We start from the raw sequence: 19,791 nt of genomic DNA, 5'->3' as shown, positions 1-19,791 counted from the left end.
TTAGTTTGGTATCTGATCTTTTTTATTTAATTGGAATAATATAAATTGATTTTCAGATTAATTGGGAACATGTGTTAGCTAACATAGTGTTCTTTTTATCTACTTTACCTAAAATGACCTGAGCTGATTTCCTAAGTATTTCATCTTAACCAACTGAAAATCTGTGCTTGGTAAGATACATAAACACCCTGTAGGGCACAGAACCATGTTGAAGTATGATTGCCATCTTCCTGAACCAACGAAAAAATGTACATGATTGTGCTTTACAACTAACTAATCTACTCTTTCAGTAGATTTAAATGAATAGAATCAGTAGGTCTAAGGTGTCACCCGGGCATTTTTAATAATTAACCAAGTGATTCTGATGTAAAAGGTTTTCAGACTACACTTCAAGAAATACATAAGCTAGAAATTATTCTATGTGCATTTTTACTTAATAATTCTGTAAAGAGAGACATGGATTCTCCTCATGTCATACACAGTTACTAAGATATGGAGAAATACATCTACATGGTCCATAAATTTCAGTCCCTATTAGCACAAAATGGCGGACTTGTCTAACTTTCCAGATTACTTGGTGATCCAGCTGTCTTCTGCATTACTCAACTACAATCCGTAGTCTTTGAGCACCAAAACAGTCTGAAAACATCATATACCACAGTGCCAAGAATGGGGATTTGAAAGAATAGGATGGAAATCCATTTAGAAGATTGACAAAGAAATACAGATACACTGGTATAAAGAGGGTCAGACAATTTGAAGGAAAGTCAGCAGACTCTAGTGTGGCTGCTCTTAGGTTTTGACTCCATGCTGTCACTTTTAATGTCCTGTTCACCCTCAGGCAAATTGGGAACTACTACTACTATAAAAACATCCTTTTACTGGTTTTATCTCTTACACAACTTTGAGAGAAATAACATTTGTTAGGCTGTTTTTTGTTACAAAAGCAAGGTAGCCTTGTTGGAGAAAATTTGGAAAATATATAAAAATTAACAGAAGCAAATTAAATTTTCTGTATGTCATTGAATCAGATCCTATTTGGCTTTATAGAGACCCACATATATCTACATACAAGTGTGAGCTTGCGCTTGTGCATCTTTTAAATTAAGTAGTTTCACGGAGATACGCACACAGAAGAATGCCCAAACCTCACTTGTGCAGCTTAACGAATTTTCACATAGTGAACACATTTATGTAATCAACACTTAGAGCAAGAAACAGAAATTAATTGGCCCCCAAAAGCCCAGCCTTATGGCTGTGGCATTCCCAGCCCACCTTCTTCACAGACGTGACCCTATTCTGACTTCTCTCACAGTGGAGACATTTGCCAATCTTTGAAATGTATACCCTGGGAGTCATATGGTGTGTGGTGCTTTGTGTCTGGTTTCTTACACTTTGCCTTATGTTCATGAAGATCATCCATGTGGTTACTTGTTACAGTGATTTGTTCATTCTCCGTACTAACATTCTACATTGTACTAACATTCTACAGTACTTCTACTGTACACAGAAAGCAATCTATATAAGCATCTTTATGGGTGGGCATTTAGATTGTTTCCTCATTTTGACTAGACAACACTCTTCTGGTCATCCTTGGCATGCCTTTAAATAAAAATTTTACTGGACTTTTACATATAAAAACATGTACAAATCATACTGAATGGTTGTACGAATTTTCACAGAATAAACCCACCAACGTAGCCAGCACACAAATAGAGAAAGAACCCATTATGGATACCCAAGAATTCCCTGCTATGCATGGTAAATTTAATGACTCCTAGATATTGCATGTGAAAAAATAATAAATCTTGGGGTAAAGTCATATTGCTCAAAAGAGGATATACTTTTGCCTCTGTTAAAATAGGAGAAAACCACCCTAATTCAATCAGAGTTTGAAAGTTGGGTTTTAGTCACAGTGAGGCATGGTCTAGACCCCATGAAGAATTATTAAGAGAGTGTAGAACTTCAGTGATCCCAACGGGAAGGAGGGGACATTTCCCAGGTCCTTGCCTCCTTGGTGGCTGAGGAGTGCAGTGTTTGACCCCTTGGTCCCTGATGGCTGTCTCCTCAGTCACTCCCTCTGAACCTCGTATTTCTGCTCAGCATGTCAGCCTTTCACCGCACATCATTTGCAAGTAGGACAAACTGTGTTGGTATCTTTCAAAACAAAATTTGGGTAATTATTTTCTCCTGCTTTTTTTCTACTACTTTTTATTTACATCTTGTCACATCGTGTCGTAGCATAACAGATTTTTCAAGTTCCAGCTGAGAACTCTTTCTTTCTCTGATTCTGGCCCCAGGCTTCTGTGATCTACCCCACACTGTGACAGAGCTGGGGGCAGGGCATTTGTTCTCAGGCTTTGATTAGAGAGAACCATTTCCTGCTTGGCTCACGTCTGATGTTCCTTGATTGTGCAAAAGTCTTTGACCTACATAATAGACTCTGGTTGCAACAGGCCAAGGACGTACCTTTTCACCAGGTAGCACATACTACTGGTAGATGTGCCTGCTTACCTTTTTCTTGGGCTGTATGATCCCAAGGTAATCACTTCACTCATGGTATATGATGCTCAGACTCCTGGTTTATATGTGAACCCCGAAAATGATGACTATAGTATTTTCTGATAGCACTTACTTACCTGAAAATACCCACTTGATGCACTGTGCTCTTTTATAATGTACAAGTTTTATTTTCTAAATAGTGAAAAATGTAAGTGATCAAGGCTACGGAAGTGCTACATTTCAGAGAAAAGGAAGTACACGTGTGTATAAACAAAAGCTTGCCACCCGTAAAATGTGAACAAGATAAAGGCAAAATCACTTCCTAAAAGTAAGCCTCCAGGAAATACTTGACATTTTCCAGAAGAATGTTTGCCCTTTAATGTCATCATTTGCTTTTTCCATGTGGGTTTTTGAGGTGCTTGAAAATCGCAAGCTTCCTCCTTTTTTTTCTTCTTTTTCCTTTTTTGGAAAGCTAGGGAGTAGGAATAGTAATGAGATGCTCTTCAGCTAGACAAATGCCAAGATGGCCAATTAGCTGACATCAAAACAAAAATAACTCTTTTCACATGGAATCTTTTTTGTTGTTTCTTTTAAGACCTCAACTGCCACGGTAAATGTGTTAGTGACAGATGTCAATGACAACGCCCCAGTGTTCGATCCCTATCTGCCTCGAAATCTGTCCGTGGTCGAAGAAGAAGCCAATGCGTTTGTGGGTCAAGTAAGGGTAAGTGGCGCGTATATATCAAGTGCATTTTTTAAGTGAATACGTTTCATATATTTTAATTTCAAAAAGACATTCAGCTAATGCAGGGTACATTGGACCATTAGAAGTGTTGAAAGCAATCAATGAGATCACTTGGGTATGAGGCGAAACACCAGTAAAGTGCCTTCATTCTCAATCACAGTGCCGGATAATCTTCCAGATTTTTTTCCCCATAAATCACATTGTGTCCATTTGGCTTTACCTCGTTAAGTTTGTTGATTTACATTTTAGGACCATCAGGTGTTTTGTTTTTTTTTTAATGTTTATTTATTTTTGAGACAGAGACAGGCAGAGCATGAACAGGGGAGGGTCAGAGAGAGAGAAGGAGGCACAGAATCTGAAACAGGCTCCAGGCTCTGAGCTGTCAGCACAGAGCCCGATGCGGGGCTCGAACTCACTGACTGTGAGATCATGACCTGAGCCGAAGTCAGCCGCTTAACTGACTGAGCCACCCAGGCGCCCCGACCATCAGGTGTTTTAAATGTTGATTGATTTAAAGTATTTTCTTACTTAATATATATTTTTATTTTCTGGAATTATACTAAGATATTTGTAGAGAAATATGTGATAGCTCTACCATTAACTATGAATTTGTAGGTGCATCCCTCAAAATACAGATGTTTGGAGGTAAATTCATCTGGTTGTGTAAACATGCCTTCAGCATTCTCTGGGTACCTGTATTTCACACACAACTTTTGTCCAACGTGTTCTCCTTCTTGACTTATTTATTAGCCAGTTTTTATTAGCCAGTTTCTGTAGTTCCTTTGATGCATAATCCCATTTTTCTTATAGCAAGGGTAATATTTCTTCAGCTGGGCCATACTTGGTCTTGAACTTGGTAAAGGGTCTAGAAGCCATAGGCTGAGGGCACATTTTGAGGATGACACCCCTATTGTGAAGCATCTACCTGAGATGAGGCATCTGTGTGGGCCACAGGCAAGGGAGTGGGGGAACCCCAGTGTACGAGTCCAGACTTTGGGATCGTACCCTTTCCCCGTTAATGCCGCGAGCCGTGAACAGGAGGTTTTCTGGTGCTTTGAAGCAAGCCTTCTCTACCAGGCAGCTGTGCTTCCAGTCAGACATAGGGTCTGGCATTCAGTCCAGTTTCCTCTCTGGCTGCAGAAGAGGAGGGCTTCTTTAAACAATGTCACAAAGACCCTCTGCCTTCCACACCAAGCCCTGGGGGTTTCGCTAAACAGTTGGAGCTCATCAGTGTTTTCCCTTAGAGCTTTGATGATAACTTACAACAACTTCACAGCCATTATCGTCATCATTGTCAGACTCTTTCAAATCCTGGGGAGGTCACATAAGGCATACGTTCCCTTGTGCTTTTATGCCACCCCACCCCACCCTCGCCGCAGGGGAGAGGTTTGTAATTGTGCCGCGACAGTGCGCCGGGGAGTCTTGATGTCATGTAGCCAGCAAGCCTTCAACTCCAGAACCCTGTATAATAATACCTCTGGCGTCAAAATTCTCACCGTGAACTCGGCCAGAAAAGACCTGTAGACAAAAGATTGAGGAGTTCAAGTGACACTACCAGGAAAGTGAGGAAGTGATGCAGGGAAAAGACAGGTACCAGTGCAGGGCTGGCTACTGCACAAGTCCTCGTGAGGAAAACTGGAGCTCAATCCCAACAACAAATCTAGGAAATCATATGGCCCGGAGTTATCAATCCTGAGAAGCGAGGGAACTGGCAAATTCATGCACGAAATCCTGACAGTTCTCGGTCACTGATGCTTTGGAGGGCATTTTCAGTACTTCTTGCCTCCAGTGCAAACAAGTGGCCAGGTCTCTGCAGCTCAGATACAGGAGTATTCAGTCAGACTGCACACACCAGCAGGTAGAAGTTGGCCAAAGAGTATACCTGCTCTGAGGGCCACGGGTGGGGCACTAGCAGTTTCTATAACACCAAGCAGACAAGATGATAAAATCTGAGCGGCATGTGCAGAAAACACAGAAAAGGAGGCAGTGCTGGCATTTACTCATGAAGGATGAGTATTGACGAGAAGAAAATTGGGAGGGGTTGGAAGCTGTCTGGCAGGTAATTGCATGAATAAAAGCACAGACACAGAGCACTGACATGTCACATTACAGGAAATTAGATGTGCCACATCGTAAAGATTTCTCTGTGCGTGTTGGAGACGGTGGTGGGGGGACCCCTGCAGGGCGTGACGGATGGCGTCACTAGATTTTTATAAAGCTTACTCCTGGGTAGATTGTAATGGGAGATTCTAAATTCAGAAAGCTGTATTTAGTCACATCTACCAATTATTCAGAAAGAATAAACAGGTACTGAAATCACTTAGGAAAATTATCTTTTCCATTTCTCATACTTTACCTGACATTGGAGAGTAAAGGCCATATGGAATATATAAGTAATCATAAGTAGGCATTAATATAATGATTAATTTTTCATTATTTTTATTTTTCCTTTCTCTTTATTTTCATCACTTTCCCTAGTGATTCTTCATCTTTGAAGGAATTATAGCATTAAGTTTGTTTCTTGTCTCCTACTTCTAAAATTCAACAAGGAATGGTCTTTGTAATGTATTTTGGCATTAAAAATTGAAGTACAAACCCTGGCACTCATAATTTGATAAAGCAGTAATTATCATGGACTTTAGGCAATAACATCTTTTCACAAAAACCTAAAATGACTGAAACTAAAAAGGAACAGGAAAACGTGCAAAGCAGGTGCATACCACTGATTCCGCCCAGTCCCACGGAAGTTGTAACGTCCGTAGGATGGGATTTTCCTGCATCCTAACAGTCTCCTCTTGCTACCTAATGAGAATTTTATGATACATTAATTTCACTAAATGACTCCTGCCCTGCTTATAGAATTTAATTCTAGTTGTCACCAGAACTCTATGAAGACACACTTAAAACCAAAATACATATGGTTATTTATTGTACTGAATTTGAGTTACCGACTCCAGAGTTTTTGTTCTAATGATGTGGTGGTGTGTTAATCCACTGTTGGCATTCCAGCGCTAAAGGCACTTTTTATTTACTTTTTAAGGTACTAAGGCAGTGTCGTAGTAACTAAACTTTATTAAATAGGGAATACTTCTGAAGCAATATTTTTGGATTGTGCAACGCAAAGTTTCATCAGCACGTTAAAAAATAAACTCCCAACCTGCAACGTTTTAACGGAGAGCTCACTATACGCCAGTACCATATACCGTACTTAACTTTGAAAACTATTTCCATATTCCCAGGGCACTTGTAGCAGTGGCATTGTTGGGGAGAAGAGAATGTGTGCAGAGTGAAACCTAGCAAACACAGTGAGAACACACTCTGTGTCGATGTCAAGTGTCAAAGTGTCATCCTGGTGATTTACTGAAGGACAAGGAACGCCACAAAGGAATAAGTAGCTGTGTCAGTGTTCATGGGAAAATGTATTCATCTGCAGTATCTGGACAAATTAGTGAGATTCTAGGTTGGAACAAACAAGGCAAAGAAAGATACCAGGTGGAGATGACCCAGGACAGAGCTGGGCTGAAGAGGCAATTTGAGAACAAGTCAACAGTCTGACAATAACGGAAGATTTGTTGAGAGGAGTTCTGGAAAAGTGATTAGGAACACGTTGAGTTCTGATGGGGAAGACTAGGGGGGCTGCTAGAGAGACTCAGTGTGTCGGCGTAAAGTCTTGTTTAGTGTTTAGTGCCCTGCACAGCATGTCACGGGGGGAGCATGTAGGGGGATCTGCGTGCATATTCTGATGGTGGACCACAAGCGTGCCAACAGGGCATCCCAGGTGAGGTGTTGGGTGTAAGAGGCCTCACACCAGCCACGGACAAAATCCCTGCCCATTCCAGATCCCGGGGTATGCAGAGAAGCAGCAGAAGACACGTGCTTGTGTGTGAGAGAGACACAGAGAGAGATTGTATATTAGAGAGGATCTAATAAAAAAAAAAAAAAAAACATATATATATATATATATGTATATATATATATATATATATTAGAGAAGATATGTATACACAATATGTGTATATAGAAATACTTAGGTATGTAGGTATTATTGTTAAATAAGGTCAGTAGTTGAGGGTAAAGAGGCTGGGTCTACTGTTGAGATTATGTCATTTCTTTTTTGTTTTTTAAGTTCAGTAAACTACTTAGATGTGTTTCCCAGACCCTATTTATCGCTAAATCAGAAGGACCCCCAGGAAAGGTTCACCCTGATGTGTGAGAGTCAGGCGGCCAAGTTTGGTCCCACCACACACCCTGGGTCTACAGACGTGGGCCCTCAATGCCATGGATGCCATTTTCATTGATCTGCTCAAAGAAGGTCTGACAGATGGACCCCCGAGTCTGGGTGAGGAGTGCAGAGGAGATAAAGGGGAGACCTGTTTCAGTAAACATGGTCTTCACTGCTGGGTCACCAAAAGGACTTCTTTGTACTTGTCTGACAGAGTTTAGCCTGAGGGAGGAGAAGCTGTTTTCACTTTGGGACACGTGCCCAGGAGGCACTTTGTGGAGATTTGGGGTGAGTGGGAGGTGAGGCCCGGGAGGCCTTGGAGGCTCGTGCAGCTGCCTGCCCTCGGACAGCAGCTCGTGGAGAGGTTCCTCAGGGGCCACAGTTCTGCTGAAACTTGTCCTGTTTCTCAGAATAGCCTTGGGCATGAAAGCCCACACAGCGGCAGTGAAGGCACACTTGGAAACCACACTGTCTGTTACGTTTAAAGCAGGTTCTTAGCAGTGTAGATGATACAGAGTGAGCCACTTCCTGGCAAACCTCTAATCGGTGCCTTGCAGAAATTCTTACGCTGCATGGACTTCTTTAGCTCTAAGTGACAACAATAGAGGCCCTGAGTCAACAGAATGTTCTTCCAGTTCTAAAACAAAAGTGGCTGTATTTGTTTAACCTGAAACATAAATGCAGTCCCAGTGTGAGGTCTGCATGCTAAGTCCCAGCTACGGGAAAGTGCTAGCAGTTCAGTCTCAACCCTGAAAGCAATTTTAAAGTCATTAGTGCACGTCAGTGTTTAGAAGGGGAGGGCGGGTGTTCGCTTTAAAAAGAAATTGGTGGGGTGTCTGGGTGGCTCAGTCGGTTGAGCGTCCTACTTCAGCTCGGGTCATGATCTCACGGTTCACCAGTTCAAGCCCCGTGTTGGGCTCTGTGCTGACAGCCCCGGGCCTGGAGCCTGTTTCAGATTCTGCATCTCCCTCTCTCTCTGCCCCTCTGCTGCTCGTGCTCTCTCTCTCTCTCTCTCTCAAGAATAAATAAACATTAAAAATTAAAAAAAAAAAAACAAATTGGTGTTTCCTCCAAATACACAATTTAATATGAAGCAAAGTAAATCTGAACCTCACTGCTGTGTCTCCGATGAATGTCCTTGTTGTCTCTCTGTGTGGGGCTCTAAAAATGAAATGAAGGTGGGGAGCTTTATGGTGTTTTATTTATTTTTTGTAGCTCACTCTGACATTCAACAGTGCCTAAAACTATAATACTTCTTTTTTAAGTGGGCCACAAGTGGGGGATTTTATGGGTTCTCTTGTCAAGTCAAACTATATAAGGCAAATACTATACTCACTCAACTAAAGAAAGAAGCCTGCACAATTTGAAAAATTGGTGACCTGTATTTTAAGGCTGTTACCTAAAAATATTTATAATGGAGATTTATCTGTTGCTTGTGAATATTTTTTTTAATTTTTTTTTTAAGTTTACTTATTTATTTTGAGAGAGAGAGAAGATGAGCAGGGGAGGGGCAGAGAGAGAGGGAACTTGAGCAGGGGCGGGGGATGGGCACAGAGAGAGGGAGAGAGAGAATCCCAAGCAGGCTCCGCTCTGTCAGCACAGAGTCTGACACGCGGTTCAATCCCAGGAACCATGAGATCATGACCTGAGCTGGACGCTCAACCGACTGAGCCACCCAGATGCCCCTAAATATTTTTGAAACTCCATCTTTCAGATTCAATTAGCAATTCATAAATGAATTAGAAATTTTTGTGCTTATATTTTTGCACTGTTTACTTAAGACCTGTCCTTGGATCAGCTTTTAGTCTATCAGCTGTTATAATAAATACGTGTGCGTGTGCCTGCGTGTGTGTGTGTGAACATTCATAGGTGTGTATAGCCCCAGAAGTACGATGAATAATATCCACCCCCAACCTGATGGGCACCTCCATATTGCCAAATGTCATCTTTATCTGGATAACTTCACTGGTACATTTGAAGCCAATCTCTCTTCCCTTTTTCAGACCCTACTAACTATCTGCTCTCGGTTTCCATGTTGAAGCACACCTGATTCCTCCTGCCTTTCCCTGGCTTCATTTTCTTCCTAAACCTTTTATTTTAATATGTGTAAGTCCCTTTTTTTCTAGCTTCATTGAGATATAATTGGTATTCAAAACGCAGCACATGACTCATATATAGAATTTATGTGTTTGAGTTTGGATATATGGATGCATTCTGGTTACCATGGCCACAATTGAGGCAACGGACATGCCCGTCACCTCCAAAACTAACTTTGGCTCTTGTGCGTGTCTTCTCAGTTGGCTTTCCACTTCTACACGTTCGTTCTGGGACATTCCCTGCACCTTGTACCCCACAGCTTCTAGAACATTTAGATGCTCATGTCTTCCACAGCTCTACCCCTTAGCGTTTCTGCTCCTTTAAGCTACGGCTTCAAATAAACCTATATCTGTAAAACTAACCCACCTGAGTGTCTTAGAGATGCCTCATATCCAACATGACTAACACCAAACCCTTGTCTTCATGTTCCCCAGACAGGGCTTCCTCTCTGGAATTCTCCATCTGAACCTGTGTGTCTCCTCTTTCTTCCTCACTGTGCACATCCGGTCCCTCGCCAGTCCCGATAATTCTCTGTTTCTCACCTGAACTAATATCACAACCTCTTTCTTTTTAAAAACACAGAATTTAGTTTATTTTTCTATCCTTAAAGGCCACACTACATTTAAAAAATATCTTTATAGTTTCTTGACTTTATTGCTGTTTTTTTCACTTAATTGATTATCCTGATGGTAGTCTTTGATACCTCCTAGTTATCCTTAGTGCACCTGCTGGACCGCTGTCTCTAACCACCAGTTCAGCCACAGGAAGCACCTCTCAATGCAGAAAACAAGGTGTACCTCCCACTGCTACTTCTCCAGCTTTCCCTGCATCAATGCTCACCTGCTTGCAGTTACTAATCATTATTCTCAGTAACTCCCCCAGGTCTCTGCCTCTGCTCATGCACCCACCTTGATTTCTTCCTTCTCCATTCTTTATTTAGAGAACTCATCTTTGAAAATCTGGTCAAATGTAGTCTCTTCCAGAAAAACTTACCTAAACTTTTCCGTGTCCTAAATGATCTGTCCTCATGGCCCCATTTATACTACGCACAACGTTTTGATAGTGCTTACCAAAGTATATGGAACTGATCTATTTATCCCAATTTCTTGGAAGCACAGACTGTGTCATATTGATCTGAGAGAACTGATACTCAGCCCAATATTTGGTTCTTAGAAGATGCTGAATTAAACTAGACCTAATGGATTAAAATGATCTAAAATTACATTTTTTTCGATGAAGATTGAGATATGTTGTAGAAAGACAAGAGGTATGATATATGTCAACATCTGCAAGTACATATTTGGCTTACCACACACACATATGCATAAATAAACAAAGACAATGTTTTGATATTGGGTATCTATCTACTTTTAGAATTTTTTTATTCTTGAGAGAGACAGAGACAGAGCATGAGCAGGGTAGGGGCAGAGGGAGAGAGGGACACAGGATCTGAAGCAGGCTCCAGGCTCTGAGCTGTCAGCACAGAGCCCGACATGGGGCTTGAACCCACGAACCGTGAGATCATGACCTGAGCCGAAGTCGGACGCCCAACTGACTGAGCCACCCAGGATCCCCAACTTTTAGAATTTTTTTAAACACAGTTCATGTAGTATAGAACATAGGGGGTTAATTTAAAAGGCAATGTTAATGCCAAGAACACCTGAAATTTCTAATCAGCCTAGAGCAAAATCTTTACCACCAGGAGACAGGGAAACAATAGGTTTAAGAAGATTACTTAGAGGAACAATGTAAGAGATACGCTCCCAGCCTGTTTGGTCATGTGTTTGGAATTGTATTTTCTACTCACCCGTTTACCATATATACTCTATTTAAATTATTTAATATTTGTCTAAGAAGAAATACTATTTTTGCCTCACAAACCCTTGCTCCATTCATCTCGCTGTGCCTTTTAATGCCACATTACTTATTTATGAGATCCAACTTTATACAAATTGCACTTCTGTTTTATAGACTGATGAAAATTCATGGCCTGTTCACTTTGGTTGGGTTCGGTTATCCTTTCGTGCAAATGTTACAGCCCACTACAATTGCTTACACCGACTTTACTGCCTGAGGAGGACGCTTGCCAATCAACTTCTGGTTTTACAGGAGGGATCCCAACTGTTTCTGAAGCTTTTCATTAAGACCTAATCTCATCCTTTAAACTTTAAGAAAGATGTGTAATATATAGAAAGGGATTGAAAGATACACGCACAATTTATTATAAGGTACACATGCGTGCAAGTAAGCCCAGGCACGTAATCCTCACTAGGAGAGCCCCCTGCCTGCTTCTTCCCACTTTCCCCCACCTTCCATTAACCCCTGTGATTAGTTTCTTGATTTCTATTGTAGACTGACCAACTCACTAAGCTCCCATAAACAAGATAGTCTAGTTACATCTTTTTTAAATTGTCTACAAATAGAATTGTAGAGTATGTGTGCTTTAGTAACTGCCTTCTTTTATTCACCTTATCTTTTTAAGAGTCAACTTTCTTCCCATTGAGTCATGTATTTTATTTCCAATTTGCGGTTATACCACAGTTCGTATTCACGCTCTTACTATCGGCAAGTGCTGGAGTGGTTTCCAGTTTGAGGCTATTATAACCAATGCTGTTGTGAATACTTTCATATAATGTTTCCTGTGCACATGTGCCTGAATTTCTGTTATGAATATGAGTATATTTAACTTTATTGAAAATCCCAAATCGTTTTCCATACTGACTCTGATGGTTCTCCGAGTTAGTGATTGTCCCCGTCTACATTTTTGGTGTGTCAGTCTTTCTGATCTGAGCCAATTTGGTGTGATTTTGGTGGTCTCACACTGGAATCTTTATAAGCATTTTCCTGAAGAGATTGAATATGTTTTCAAAAATATTTACTTGCTATTATGAATTTTTTCCCCAAAGTACTTTTTAAATCTGGTATCCATGAATATATTGGATTGCCATTGATTTTCTTCTTGAGTGTCCTTTTCATCTGTGAGGATTCTTTATATGTTCATGACGTACTGTTTATTCTATATATTTCAAACATCTAAAACTCTAGATCTTGTATTACACTTTCTTTTTTTTTTTTTTAATGTTTATTTCTTTTGGGAGAGAGAGAGAATGAATGAATGAATGAATGAATGAATCCCAAGCAGGCTCTGCACTGTCATCGCATAGCCCAATGTGGGCTCGATCTCATGAATCATGAGATCATGACCTGAGCTTGAATCAAGAGTCTATTGCTTAGCCGACTGAGCCATCCATGCACCCCATGTATTTCACTTTCTTAAAAGTGTCTTTCGATACATAGAGTTTTTAATTTTAAAACTCCCAACTTTATCCATCATTTTTATTGTTATTTTTTTTTTTTTGCTATCCTTGGGTCATTAAGATATTTTTCTATATTACAAAAAGTTTGTTTTGTTGTTTGTGATAGGTCTATCATCTGAAGTTGATCTTTGTGTATGATGTGACATACATCCCTACTTTCATTTTCTTTTATATAAATACCCATTTATTTAGTAGGCAAGTCTTTTCCCTCTGTTTTCTTCTAGAAGTATTAACAGTTTCAGGTCTTCTAAGTCTTTAATACATTTTGAGGTGATCTTTGTGTATGGTGTAATATAAGTGTTCAATTTATTTCTTTTGCATGTGGATATCCAGTTTTCCCAACACCATTTGTGGAAGACACTCCCTTTTATCCCTTGAATATTCTTGGTTCTTTTGTAGAAGATCAAGTAACTGTATAGGCATGGATTTATTTATGGGCTCTCTATTCTGTAACATTGATCTATTTACCTGTTTTTGTAGCTTTACAATATATTTTGAAATCAGGAACTGTGATACCTCCATTTTGGTTCTTTTTTTCTCAAGATTTCTTTGGCTATTCTGTGTCTTTATGGTTCCATATAAATTTTAAGACTGTTTTTCACCTTCTGTAAAAAAATGCCAGGGGGATGTTGGTAGAGATTTCATAGAATCTCTAATTGCTTTGGGCAATATGGACATTTTAACAATATTAAATCTTCCAATTCATGAACATGGGATGGCTTTCCATTTATTTATGTCTTCTTTATTTTCTTTGTCATCAATGTTCATCTGTTTCATCAATGTTTGTCTTTTTCATCATTTCATCTACCATGAGAGACAAAAATTGTCAGGATAGAATGATAAAAGGTTCAATTCATTAGAAAGATAATACTAGTTATGATTATATATATATGAAGATCAGAGCATCTAAATATATAAGCAAACAATGACAGATCCAAAGTGAAAATTACTATAATAGTAGGAGACTTCAGTGTCTACTTTTAATTATAGATAGAACATTGGGGCACCTGGGTGGCTCAGTCAGTTGAGCATCCGACTTCGGCTCAGGTCATGATCTCACAGCCCATGAGTTCGAGCCCCACATTGGGCTCTGTGCTGACAACTCGGAGCCTGGAGCCTGCTTCAGATTCTGTATTTCCCTCTCTCTCTGCCCCTAACCCACTTGCATTCTGTCTCTGTCTCTCTCAAAAATAAATAAACATTAAAAAAATTAAATTATAGATAGAACATATAGACAGAAAATCAATAAGCAAATAACATACTTGAGCAACATTGTAAACCAACTGGCCCTAACAGATATAGACAGAATATTCCACCCAAGAAGAACATAATATACCTACTTTTTGAATGATCCATAGCAAATTCTCCAGGGTAGATCACACGTGAGGATACAAAACAAGTCTTAACAAATTTAAGAATATTGAAATTATACCAAGTACTTTTTTCAACAATGGTAGAATAAAACTAGTAATCAAAAACAGAAAAAAAAACTGGAAAATTCACACATACCTGGAAATCAAACAGTAATTTTTTTTTAAATTTTTTTTTTTCAACGTTTATTTATTTTTGGGACAGAGAGAGACAGAGCATGAACGGGGGAGGGGCAGAGAGAGAGGGAGACACAGAATCGGAAACAGGCTCCAGGCTCTGAGCCATCAGCCCAGAGCCCGACGCGGGGCTCGAACTCACGGACCGCGAGATCGTGACCTGGCTGAAGTCGGACGCTTAACCGACTGCGCCACCCAGGCGCCCCAGTCAAACAGTAATTTTTGAAGAGTCAGTGGGTCAAAGAAGAAAGTAAATAGGAATGTAGAAAATAGCTCAAGACAAATGAAAACAAAAGCACAACATATCCAAACTTAATGAGTGTATCAAAAGCAGTACCAAGAGGTAAGTTTATAGCCATAAATGTCTACATTAAAAAAGAAGATCTCAAATAGACAACATAACTCTACACCTTAAAGGAATTAGAAAAGGAAATACAAACTAAGCCCCAATTAAGTAGAAGGAAAGAAATAATAAAGATTAGAAATAAATCAAACAGAATAGAATAACTGTAGGGAAAAAATCAATACAACTAGGAGTGGATTTATTTGAAAGATAAATATTGACAAACCTTTATCTAAATTAAGAAAAGAAGAAAACTCAAGGTCAGAAATGAAGAAATATGACAGCTGATGCCACAAAAATATAATAGGTCATGAGACTACTATGAAAAATTATAATCCAACAAATTGGATTTGAAGAAATGGATAAACTCCTAGAACCATACCTACCCAGACTAGATCATGAAGAAAACGAAAACCTGAAAAGTCTAATAATGAAGAAAGAGTAATCAGCAATCAGAAATCTCCTGTCAAATAAAAGCCCAAAATCAGGTGGCTTCACTGGCAAATTCTGCCAAACATTTAAGGAAGTAGTAACACCATTCCTTCTTAAACTGTTCCCAGAAGTTTCGAGAAGCTCATTTTATGAGGCCAGCATTGTCCTTATACCAAAGCCTGTTAAAGACATTACAAGAAAGAAAACTATAGGCCAATATCTGTAATGAACATAGATGCAAAAATCCTCAACAACACATCATCACACTGAATTCATTACCACATTAAAAGGGTCATAAACCATGATACCATGATCAAGTCCCTGAGGTATAACGGATGGCTCAACAGACACATCAATTAATGTGATACATGATACAAACAGATGAAGGATTAAAGTTACATAATCATCTCAATACATGCAGAAAAAACATTTGATAAAATTCAACACCTTCTTATGATAAAAACTCTCAACAAACCAGGTTCAGAAGGAATGTACCTCAATTTAATTAAGGCCGTCAATGAAAAGCTCACTGCTAATATTGTCCTCAACAGTAAAAAGCAGAAAGCTCTGCTCCGAGATCAGGAACAAGGGAGGGAGGCCCCCTCTCACCACTTCTATTCAACTTCGTACTGGAAGTTCTAGCCAGAAGTGGTAGTGCAACAAGTTCTAGTGCCACAAAGCCTCAATTTGCAAGGGCAGGAATCATATATACCCTAGGTAGGTCATTTAGGATGATGGTGATAGAGGCCACTCATACCTCAAACCCTGATTCTCACTCTCACCTATTTTCCCTCTCAAGAAAAGTACCATATAATGGCCATGGCTTTCTTAGCCCTTTAAAAGGTCATCCCCAAAGTTGCCCTTAGCTGTTTCTTTACGAAGCCATTCCAATATCCTACCAGGCCAGCATGGGTGGATGGTACAGTATGTTAGGGCCAACAGATCCTGTAGTTCCGTGCACATAATTGTACCTCCTTTGCCATAAAACAAGCCCCTTAGCCTGAAATGATGTTGTGTGTAATCTCATGGACAATAAATGAGGTATTTAATGCTCTTATGAATGAATATTGGTTAAATCCCTGCTCCACCCTAGACTATGCATTAACCACAATAAAGATCATAGTAAATATGAGTCTTTAGGTCATCTACTTTGGGTGGTTTCTGATTATATATATCAAGAATTACCCTTGTTGGCTGCCCTGCTATCCTACCTTTAGGAGCACCATGATAGGTTGGCCAGCCCCACAGATTCCTGCCCTTCGCAGCCATTTACTTGCCATTCCATCCTTGCAAAATCCTAGGAAACATTTCATTCATCTGCCTTTGATGTTTGAGTATTGTCCCCTGGATTCAGAACCCAGAATCCAGAACTCTGCCATTCACATTGACACTAAGGAACACAGTTCCATAGTGTCAGGGGAGGTACCTCTCTGTGGCCCAGAGAGGAGAACCAACCCCTGAGTATCCTGATAATGCCAATGCACCCCATGTTGCACCATTCTGTATTGTTTCAAAGAAGAGATGTTATTGAGGCCTTTCTGGAGAACAAAGTTAGCCAGTGACTTCTCAGATCTCACACAATAAATCCATATTAAAATGCCCTTAGCTTTGGGTCTCTGACCCCTTCCTCAAATCTCTAAGGCGGTTCTAGAATTTATACCTTGGTGATTATAAGCCATCGTTTTTTCTGGAGGTTCAGGGAGTAACCAGGAGTGAATTAGGATCAGCTACAGATTCCCCTGCCGCAGTCTTAAGTACTTCAGATAGCAGTGAACTCTCTTGTTATTCAGACCTGTCATTTGCTCCCTTCACCCCAACAAGCACAAGAAGGATTCATTCTCAGGTCTAGTCCCCTGGATCCTGCCAGTAGTTGTTAACCATATCCTGATGTTCTTTTTGGTGGATTATCTTTTGCTTCCCATAGCAGGGACAATTAGCCATGCTCCAACTCGACCTTAGTTATTGATGCAGAAGCAATGAAAGTAGACAGTTACAGATCTCGAGGAGGGTGGACATTATCTTGTGAGATGTCTGCTTTATGTGGGATCATTTTATAATCTCCTGATGAGGTGACACTTCTGTCCTCTGGCAATAAAGAGATGGTGAATGTCTCTTTCAGAATGCCCAGAGGATTAAGATGTTCAAGGTTTTGAAGTGCTTCCAGCCACACATGCTCAGCTCATCTCTCTTTCCCTATCAATACTTTGAGTTGACATTAGATGTGTCAGGGCTGTGAATGCATCTTTCTTTGTAATTAGGTCTTGAGCGCTATTGTGAGTACAGGCCATCCTTGGCCACAGGTCCGAGGCTTCTGTTAACGCTCCAACAGAGGTCATCAGCTTTTACCTCATGCTCTGAGTTGATTTGGGTGGTTCTGAGCTTCATTTTCTTTTTCTAAAGATTTCTGTTCCACTTAAAAACCAATCAACTCAACAATTCTTATAAATACCTAGAGACTGATAAACCTCAAACTGCATTAGCCAGCGCCTCACCTTTCCCTATAGACCATTCAGGGGAGGGTCATACATGAACCATAAATCACCCTCAACTTCCATGCAGTAGGAAAAGAGTACATGTTAAAATCTCATATTGAGTATCTGCTTTCTAGGGTCACTTCTAATCCTTGGATGATCAAGTCCTTCTGAAACACGTTCCAAAAGCAAGCACTTCTCACTTATCCTTACCCACAATCATTTCTCCCCTAGATTAAATTAGTAGTTTTGTTCCTTGTTGACCTGGGTCACTCCTCCTCCCCTACAGTCAATTTCCCTAGAAATTGCAAAGTTATATTTTAATGCAAATTAGACCCCAGAACAAAAGTTGTAGTTTTAAATGTAAATTAAACCTCACCCGTGTGCTGCTCAAATCTTTCGGTGAATTCCCATTATAAATGAAATCCAAATTCCTTCCCATGGCTTACCTGTCTCCGCATGACTGGCTCCCCCCTCCCTCTGATGCATTATCTGTCACCCCACATCAGCCACACTGGGCTTGTTACAGTTATTGAACACAGCCACTCCCGCCCGCCTACAAATAGACTCTACTTGTCATACCTCTGACTAAAACTCTCTGACTCTCCATGTGATTCACATCCTCATTCAGATTTCAGTGATCCTCACTGGAGAATTTATTAGTTTTTTAAGTTCCTGTATTACATGTTGGACTACCCACACTGTCTGAAGTGTCTGAAGGAAGGGATTTGTAATATTGTTTTTTTCTTTTCTACTACTAAGCATTTATTCTCTGCATTAAAAGGAAATGGTTCATCGACTTCTTGCTAAGTGAATTTCTGGTTCACTCTGTCAGTCTCTCTTTTTCTTTTTTTTTTTTTTTTTAATGTTTATTTTTGAGACAGAGAGAGACAGAGCATGAACAGGGGAGGAGCAGAGAGAGAGGGAGACACAGAATCTGAAACAGGCTCCAGGCTCTGAGCCATCAGCACAGAGCCCGACGCGGGGCTCGAACTCACGGACCGTGAGATCGTGACCTGAGCCGAAGTTGGACACTTAACCGACCAAGCCACCCAGGCACCCCAATCCATCTGTTTCAAAAAACTCCACTGGTTAAGCAAATCTTGCCTTGCTTTGAGAAAAGATAATGCAAGATTTTGTTTCCTTCTTTTATTGACTTCATACCGCAGAAGAGCATTATCAACTGGGGGCTCTGTTTTGTAACAAATAGATTTCAGATAGACTTGAAAGGTACACAAATAGGAATTTCTGAACATAGATGATATACTTTCTGCGGATAATGTGTATATGTAAATATATTTTTCATATGTCTCTGGAGTCTCTAGGCCTTGATATATACATACGCTCCTTGAGTGGAGCATAAGATTTGTGGTTGGAGTTGGCCTCTTCGAGGAAGTTATATTCTCACAAGGCTGATTCTGTCCCTAACTTCCTGCTTCAGTGAATACTCTGTTTTATATCTTGAATTTGTATCTGTAAAATTTAATTGGGGCGCCTGGGTGGCGCAGTCGGTTAGGCGTCCGACTTCAGCCAGGTCACGATCTCGCGGTCCGTGAGTTCGAGCCCCGCGTCGGGCTCTGGGCTGATGGCTCAGAGCCTGGAGCATGTTTCCGGTTCTGTGTCTCCCTGTCTCTCTGCCCCTCCCCCGTTCATGCTCTGTCTCTCTCTGTCCCAAAAAATAAATAAACGTTGAAAAAAAATTTAATCTTGGCAGCAATCAGTGTTGCTGTAATAATGCTGTGTAACAAACAACATGAAATCTTCAGGACACACAACAGTGAATATTCTCTTTTCTCACTCTTGGGTCTGCAGGTTGGTGGTGTTAGGGTTGGTAGGGTTGGTATGTGTGGTAGGGTTGGTGGGGTTGGTGGTGGTTGGTGGGGTTGGTAGTCTTAGTGGTAGTGGTTGGTTTGGTAGGGTTGGTAGGGTTGGTAGTCTTAGTGGTGGTGGTTGGTTTGGTAGGGTTGGTAGGGCTGGTAGTCTTAGTGGTGGTGGTTGGTTTGGAAGGGTTGGTAGGGTTGGTAGTCTTAGTGGTGGTTGTTTGTTTGGTAGGGTTGGTAGGGCTGGTAGTCTCAGTGGTGGTTGTTGGGTTGGTAGGGCTGGTAGTCTCAGTCG

At 40.5% G+C, this 19,791-nt stretch overlaps 1 protein-coding gene across 1 annotated transcript in view; it reads left to right on the top strand.

Annotated features, from left to right (window-relative positions):
* Window positions 1–19,791, top strand: part of PCDH15 (protocadherin related 15) — a 786,947-nt gene that overhangs the window by 539,855 nt on the left and 227,301 nt on the right. Inside the window, 1 exon segment of the mRNA XM_032595259.1 lies at window positions 3,098–3,226. Within this exon segment, the coding sequence (XP_032451150.1) occupies window positions 3,098–3,226 (129 nt within the window).

This window comes from Lynx canadensis, chromosome D2 (assembly GCF_007474595.2).
Source record: "Lynx canadensis isolate LIC74 chromosome D2, mLynCan4.pri.v2, whole genome shotgun sequence".
NCBI classification, from domain to species: domain Eukaryota; kingdom Metazoa; phylum Chordata; class Mammalia; order Carnivora; family Felidae; genus Lynx; species Lynx canadensis.
This window is presented reverse-complemented; position numbering and strand designations above follow the sequence as displayed.